Below are 8,733 nucleotides of genomic sequence, written 5' to 3'. Positions count from 1 at the left end.
TAATGAGGACAGTGGATGGGGAGAGAGGGGGGAGGGTGGGGTGGAAACTGAGTGGAGGGGAGTTATGGGGGGGAAAAAGAGGAACAAATATAATAATCTGAACAATAAAGACTTAATTAATAAAAAAAGAACATTTAAGTAATTATGCAATTCAAGGGCATATTAGGGCATTTCTTTAGGGGAGTGCCAAAAACAACTTCTAGAATGGAATTATTTATACAGTGAAGTGTTGGAGTGGCATTTTCCCTTCTCTCGCCGTGGGGTCAAGTGGTGTAGGCAAAGGATTGTAGCGCATACTTTTGATACCTACATCACTTATTCTTGCCCCAGTTATGATTTTAAGATTATATGTGGTGGGTGGTTGTAACTTACATTGCCAGTTTCCTGCTTCCAGAGATAACCACTAATGTTTCCATTTAATGTCCGAGTCTTTCTCTGAAGCCTAAGACCTTCTGGGGAGTCTCTGGCTACCTACTTTGTCAAGGTACGAGGAGTAGTTAAAACCCCAGGGGAAATCCCAGTCAACACAGGATGGAATCCAATGCATAAACATCCTTCTTCTTCCTCAGTTGAAGAATTCTGGCATGCGATCTCTGGACTTTTCACAAGTCCCATTGGAGTCAAGCCACTGTTGTTACAGCAGTGACCTTGTATTGGCTTTTCCAACATGCCTGCTAACCCTCCCTATCTCCTTACTCCTGCTTCCTTGGATCACCTCCTGAATAAAATCCCTGAAGCAAAAGCCTGTCTCAGCCTCAGCCTCCAGTAAACTCAAACTAAGACATAAATGCCCCATCCCCAATCGCAAGAGAGGTAAGAAGGTGTCTAAGAATCACTCAGAGTTTGGCATGTAAGCCCTGGAATGTGAGGGAATGGTGTCTGGCTCATGCCTGAAAAAAATTAACATTGAAAAGATGCATCTCTGGTCAAGTACAGCCTTTGCTGTCAGTTACCTCCAGTTCCTTCCCCAGCTGTACCAGCAGAGGAGCCAGTGACAGCCTAGTGGGTACAGGAAGGGAAGTAGAAATGTGAGGAATTGCTGGCCATGCCGACAGTACACTTCGGCACTCTTCCTAGTCCGAGCTCTGAGTTTGAGGTAGGCACTGATTATCTTTGGGAAAGGTTGGTGCTGTGAAGGTAAAACTTTAAGTGGAAACAATACCAGAAAACAAAATAATGCCGAATAGCGCGCAAAACACCCATATAGAACTTCATAACTGAAAATTTCACCATACCAGCAGTTATACCAGCCATCTCTTTTCGGGGAACATAATCTGCTCGGGCTTTTACACTGGACCCCAAGAGACAGCATAGGCACAGGTAGAGGGACCACCCTATCTTAGAAGTCTTATGACCATAATTAGGACCAATATATCTTATAACTTTCAGATATAGTTTCAGGGTTCCTGCAAGCATTTCTTTTACAGTCATAAGAAGCACTGCATTAAGGGAAGACTATATTCCATATATTGTCCTCCAGATCCAGATGCATTTTACAATTAAAGAATTGTTTTTTGTTGCTATAAGCAAGGTTGTATGTTTGTCTCTGGTGGCCTGTGGTTGGTTAGGCTTTAACACCTTATTTTCAGTTTTACATATTTATTAAGTGACACAGAACTGAAAATTGTGATATTTAGGATATGAATCTGATAGAGGGTTTCATAATTAGAGTATGGATGAATAAAAGCTAGTAGAGTCAAGAATGTGGAGGAATTTTAAGTTAGGTTATCAGTTGTGATATGCAAGTAGTTAGAAGTTGTCCTTGCTGATGACAAAGATAGAGATGGAGAGGAAAATTTTAGTTCAGATGCTAAAGTCCTCAAGGAATGCGGAATGGCAAGGAGATCAATGTGGCCTGGCAGACAGAAGGTGCCGTAGTTGCAGTGTCATGGATCTCATAGGAGGAAGTATGTGGCATTGAGGAAGAAATAGAGTAATTTGCAAAAGATAATAGGCTTCATCCAATTCTGATGAGTGCTACCTATCTAACTCAAAACATTTGAGCATTTTCTTCTATTTATCACATTTTTGACACACATTGATAACTTCAGTTCACTTTTCTATATATTTATGCTATCCCATTTAAATCTTCTCACCAGCCTATTAGATAGAAATCATTTAACCCCATTTTAGAAATCAAAAATTGAGTCTCCAAGAGGTTAAACAGTTTTCCTGAGCTCATACACCTCAAACCGAACCCTTGTCTCCTGGTTTAAAAGGTCACACCTAAGTTTTTCAAACTGTTTAAATGAAGAACAATTTTCCTCCAAGCATCCATGGATAAATAAGTTTTTAATGTTTTTATTGATTTTATAGAGAGAGAAAGGGAGGAGTAACAGAGGAATATCGATGAGAGAGAATGAAAGAGAACTATCAATTGACTGCCTCTTGCGTACCCCATACTGGGATTGAGCCCACAACCTGGGCATGTGCTGACCGGGAATCAAACCGGCATCCTTTCAGTGCATGAGAGGACAATGAACCAACTGAGCCACGCCAGCCAGGGCAAAGGGACTGTTTTGTCTACAGCGATGGAATTAGAGCCCTGGTGGGAATGACTCGTCTCCATCTCTCCAGCCAAATTTCTATTCCAGCAATTTTTTGTACGAATCTCTGGACAAAGCTTCCATCAGGATCCTTGAAAATTCATCTTCATTAGCACCTAACCTAGTTATGCCACCTTCCCTGACCAGCCCCTTAGATGCAAAGTAAATTATTCTTTCTCCTATATTTCTGAAGCAGCTTCTACATGATTTCATCGTACCACTGCTGACACTGTGTGATAAATTCCATCTGGGTTGAAATTTGTTTGATTGTCTTGTGTTTTGGATAGCAGGGCCTCAATTTGATTTGGATGATTGGTTGATTACTGACACATTAGTGATTAAGTGAATGATGGTTTGCTCTCAACTTCTTGGGGCTTATGGAGTACTGGCCATTGCCACTGTCCAAAAAGATGAATAATTTAATTTAATGCACAAGAAGGATTAAGATGCTGATCTACTAGCAACCACCATTTTGAAGATTTGGGACCTGCTCCTTCTTCTTATGGTTTTGCAGTCCACTCTGGTGTGAAAAGAGCTGTAGAAATAATGGATCTTAATGGTAACCTTTAGAGACATATAAAGGAAGGTGGGGTACCTAATGTACCTGCTGTTGCCAGCTGGCTCAGGGGAATGTGGGTGTTTAGATAACTCAGAACAGTTCCTGGGATTATTCTGTTGAGGGGTGAGAAGAAAAGAATTCCAAGACATTTAAATAGGGGACCATCCTGGGTATCCTAAAATTCAGGAAGAACCTTCTTAATATTTTTTTCTACAGCTAAATAGTCTCTAAGTCAAAGTAATAGTTTTCTTCCTTACTATTCCCTACTTCAATTATAATGTTCCTTTTCATAGTGACCCAAAGATTATTTTATTGGAAAGTACGCTGACGTCATCCTACTAACCCTAACAAAGTAGTAAGCTAATTGTTCTGCACGTTTCCCATGCTCTGGGAGACCAAGAACTCTCTCCTTCACTTTCATTAATTAAGGAAAAAGGAATTCCAAGGACACCATGACATACTGATGCTCCTTTGGGAAGGGCAGCCTGGGCTTAATGAGTCAACAGGCTCTACAAGGTTTTCTGTACGAGAACCTTTTTTCTCAATGGGGCAAGCAAAAACAGCCCTAGGAGATTTGTTATGTTCTATTAGAGTCTTCCTTTTCCTCCCACCACCCACACATAGATAACCACCCTCATCCTCATAGCATGTGTGTAACGATGGTCCTTGATCAATGGGAGTATTCAGTGGTCTACACGGTCCAGTATTCAACCTATAAAACTAAGTGGAAAACTTCTGCCTTATAAAAAATTCTCTTTGGAGCTCAGCCTCAAGCATTCTGGCTCTGAAGGTGAGTGCAATTTGTTTTAATTTTTATTTGTTCAATGAGAAATTTAAAATGAAAGAAACTGTCTAATCAGCTTAGCTCTTGACCTCTGTGGAGACTGTGGCCTCAGTAAGGGATGCACAGCAGATTGGTTACTCTGGACACCAAAACCAGGTGTCGCAGGGCAGTGTGGATGGTCTGCAGCAGCCACGGCCACTACTGTGCTTGTGTGACTGAAACTCTGAAAGGAAATTGCGAAGAAACCACCAGATACTCAGGTTGGAGACTCACAGTCCTATGCCTTCTAGTGCCCATGCGTTGAGTAAAGGGATAGTTGAGAGTTAGAGTCCCTACCCGAGGTGGGCGAGCGTGAATGGATGGCAAAGTGAAGAGCTCAAGAAAGAACCCTGGGTGGCCAGTGGAGAAGAAGGAATAGCAACAATCAGATGTCATATTGTGCATCTCAGTGGCATAGTCCAGAAGTATGAAGGCATCGCATATTGTACTTCCCGTCTTAATTTTGATTTGTGGTGACAATCTCCTGCCATGTGTTGAAAGAAAAGCTATGTAGTTTTTCTCATCAAAAAAATTAACAAAGAAAATCCACCAACACTTCATTTTTACCTTATAAAAATAGCCCTGCAGTATGACCAAACACCTTTTGGAACTTTATAAATATCATGTCATTTAATCTCACAACAAAGCTGCATTACAGAAACAATTATTCCCATTTTACTCAAGAAAAAACTGAGAGTCACAGAGATTAGCATGTGCAAGTTAAAACAGCTGGCCAGTGGGCGGCCTAGGAACTCTTTTGCCTTCCTCACCATGACTCTGCCAGCACAGACTGAGGCTCACACCGTGTGCTCTGTGCTGCAGGAGTGGCCCACAAATGCTGCTCAGTGCTTGGCCCCTTGCTCAGACCAGTGTATGTTCAGAGGCTGACAAGGAGCATTCTGTGGGACCTTAAATGTGTGGAAATGGCAAAGGAACGATAGATGCTTAAATTTAAGAAAGAAAAGGCAGTGGGTGCGAGCTAGCTGTATTCAAACATCTCAGAGTTTTTCTATAGAAAGAGATGGTTTGTATAATTAAGCTCCAGGAGATGACTGATAGATGAAAAACAGATTTTAATGCTAGAGCTAACAGTAATGGCAGCAAATGGTCACCAGAGTAATTTAACTGCACTTAATGAAGTCAAAGAAGAGACAGAACACATTTTTAATGAACTGTAGATTCTCAAATATTAGTTCATTAAACCTTACCATTCCTTCATTCAAAGAACTAAATCCCATTACTGGAAATACCAAATGCTTTCTTATTCAGAAATAAGACATTTTTATGATATCTGGTAGTTATATTTACCATTTATGAATTTATAATTTTAAGAATGGAAATAATGTTGTTAGCAGAAAATTGTGTTTCTTTAAAAATTGGAACCAACAAACTGAGTAGAAAACCTCAGTTTCATGTTAACATGACCCTCAAAAGCACAAAAATTGCAAGGAAGCATATATAGGAAGATACATTTAGAAATGTAATCAGAGATAGATTAAGCTTCATGAATACCAGGCTAAGGCATTTGACATATTTTCCATCCAGCATTTCAGATATGGAAATTCCTTAGGAAACTGGAATTTATATTTTATTGATAATATTGACTGAAATTGTAAATCATGAAAATGGAATCTATTATATGAGTACAAATATATAAATACTGGTTACTTATGTCCCCAAAGTATAATAAATCAAATGGATTTGAGGCATTGTTAAAGATTTGTAGGTGAGTCTTTTCCTTTAGTTGTTAATTAGAAGAGGGGAAAAAAAGAAAGGAAATGTATGCAAAAAGGATTTATAAATCTGTAGAATGTATCTGCAAGGATTTTTATTTAGCTGAAGTTAATGGAAAGATAAGATGTGCATAAATAGTGAAATTTTCAAGTAAATAAAGTGAGTCCCAATTAAATTATTTTATAATATTTTAAATTATCATCATTTTGTTAATTGATTTATTTTAGAGAGAGAGAGGGAGAGAAGGGGAGAGGAAGGAGGGGATAAAAAGAGAGAGGGAAACATTGATGTGAGAGAAAAATATCCATTAGTTACCTACAGTATGTGCCCCAACCAAGGATAGAGCCCTCACTGGGTATGTGCCCTGACCAGGACTTGAACCTGCCACCTTTTGGTGTACGGGATAACACTCCCAAAACAGCCACACCAGCCAGGGCCCATAAAATTATTTTCACACTTCTATTTTCTCATTCTGATAAGCATATCTTTCTTTTCTAGTTTTCACTGAATGTTTAGTATGCCCTGAAATGATTGTCTTACACTACTGTCTTCTCTTATTATTCATCATTAACCCTGCTTTTGCAGGACTGTCTCCAAACAGAGGAACTTTGCTTTTGTCACAACACAATGACAAAACATGGAGAAGCATAAAGAAAATGAATATTCACATTTCCCTCAACAGGAATAATTCACAGAGGATATGGAGGTTGGAAACCACACCAGTGTGACAGAGTTCATCCTTTTGGGGTTAACGGAGGAATCTACACTTAGTGTCATCTTCTTTGTGATATTCCTAGGAATCTATGCTGTCACCTTAATGGGCAATGTCAGCATAATCATGTTAATCAGTAGCAGTCCCCAGCTTCATACCCCAATGTACCTTTTCCTCTGCCATTTGGCCTTTGTTGACATATGGTTATCCTCCTCAGTCACACCTGTCATGCTCATGGGCTTCCTGAGGAAAAGACTCTCTCTCTCTGTAGCTGGCTGTGTGGCTCAACTCTGTGCTATGGTCAAGTTTGGGACGACTGAGTGCTTTCTGGTGGCTGTCATGGCCTATGACCGCTATGTGGCCATCTGCTCCCCACTGCTCTACTCCACCCACATGGCCCCCAGAATCTGCGTTCTCTTAGTGGGGATGTGCTACTTGGGTGGATGTGTGAATGCTTGGACATTTACTGGCTGTTTATTGAGTGTGTCTTTCTGTGGACCAAATCAGGTAGATCACTTTTTCTGTGATTTCTCCCCTTTGTTAAAAATTTCCTGCTCTGATATCTCCATTATTGAAATTATCCCTTCCATCTCTTCTGGGTCCATTATTGTGGTCACAGTGTTGGTGATATCTCTCTCTTACATCTGCATCCTCATCACCATCCTGAAGATGCGTTCTGCTGAAGGGCGACACAAGGCCTTCTCCACCTGCACCTCCCACCTCACCGCAGTTACTCTCTACTATGGAACTATTACTTTCATCTATGTCCTGCCCAAATCCAGCTACTCAACCGACCAGAACAAAGTGGTGTCTCTATTCTACACAGTGGTGATCCCCATGTTAAACCCTCTTATCTACAGTCTGAGGAACAGAGATGTGAAGGAGGCCCTGAGAAAGACAATTGTCAGATTGTGTTCTTAGGACCCATTCTTTTACCATATCAGATGAACTGTAATGTTTGTGTTTACCTGTATCACACTTAGGATCTACCAAATGCTGCCTATCCGATTGCTTAAATTCATACTTCTTCTAACTCTCCTTTTATACACTTATAAATCAGTTATTATGGCTGTAATTATCACTATTATTAACACCTGTAGGTGTCAAGTGCTTTTTCTTAATTTATTTAGCAAACAATAATTTGCATTTACTGTATGTCACGCCCTATTCTAACATATTACATATATAAATTGGTTTATTTTTCACAAAAACCACATGAAGTAGTACTATTATTTCTATTTTACATGTAAATCATTTGGGGCACAGAGACATTAAGTAGATTGCCCAAAATCATGCAGCTAGGAGGTTGTGCATCCAGTGTTTAAATCCAGAAAGTCTGGGTCCAAAACCACTATACTTTTCCATTTAGTTTTCACAGCAATCCCAAGATCCTGGTATTATAAATTTTCTTCAATTCACAGGTTAGAATGCTGAGTTTTAGGGAGATCCAGTAGGTTGTCTGAGAGATTCTAGAGAAATCAGGTCCTCTTGTTCCATGCACTTAACCTATACTGTGATGCCATCAGCAGTCTAATGATTTCAGCTATTACTGTTCTAGAGGATTTGAGCTTTGCTAATTGGAAAATAATTTGAGTCAAAGACCAGTGACAAACATTAATTTCCATATATGTTTAGATAAATAGAGGCAGCCAATCAGTGATTCCTTCTCATCATTGATGTTTCTATTTCTACTCCCTTCCTCTTTCTGAAATCAATAAAAACTTATTTTAAAAAAGAAGATCTGAGATGACGGTACATTGGGCTAGTCAGTTGTAGTGTAATTAGAAATTAACCTATTCAAGATACAGTTTAGGTAAAAGACCAAAAGGATTTGCTGATGGATTAGTATGGGAGGTTAAAAATTTTTTTAATAACTTGAGGAAACCTCAGAAATTTCTAGCTTTGATTATTCTAAGTGGATGTGAATGCGATGTCATTAATTAGTTACGGAAAAGTGATTTTTCCGGTTAGCTATTGCTGCATAACAAGTCACTCAAAACTTATGGCTTAAAACAAAATTATTCTTTTGTATTCCATTATTTTGTGAGTCAGAAATTCAGGTTGGGCTTGTCTCAGCATTTCTCCTCCACAAGAAATTAACAGGAGTCAATTAGTGGTATTCAGGTGTACTCAGAAGCCTGGCATCTTGGCAAGGATGGCTTGAAATCCTCTCCTTCTCCACGTAGTCTTAGAGACTTTCCATAGGTCTTACTAGAAGAGTAGTTGAATTTCTCACCTGGTAGCTTACACTCCAATAGCAAGTGTCCCAAGAGGCTAAAAAAGATCATTTCCTATGACCTAACCTGAGGAGACCCAGAGTATCATTTCCAGTGTCTTCTATTGGCAATAATAATAATAA

At 39.5% G+C, this 8,733-nt stretch overlaps 1 protein-coding gene across 1 annotated transcript; it reads left to right on the top strand.

The window, feature by feature from the left end:
- Window positions 1–6,362: 6,362 nt before the first annotated feature.
- Window positions 6,363–7,295, top strand: LOC102762257 (olfactory receptor 491). The gene has a single exon (XM_006763516.1). It carries the CDS (start codon window positions 6,363–6,365, stop codon window positions 7,293–7,295), a length of 933 nt encoding a protein of 310 aa, XP_006763579.1.
- The last annotated feature ends 1,438 nt before the right edge of the window (window positions 7,296–8,733 follow it).

This window comes from Myotis davidii, unplaced genomic scaffold (assembly GCF_000327345.1).
Source record: "Myotis davidii unplaced genomic scaffold, ASM32734v1 scaffold118, whole genome shotgun sequence".
Taxonomy (NCBI): Eukaryota; Metazoa; Chordata; class Mammalia; order Chiroptera; family Vespertilionidae; genus Myotis; species Myotis davidii.
Note: the sequence above shows the minus strand (reverse complement) of the source record. Positions and strands in the feature narration are given on the sequence as shown.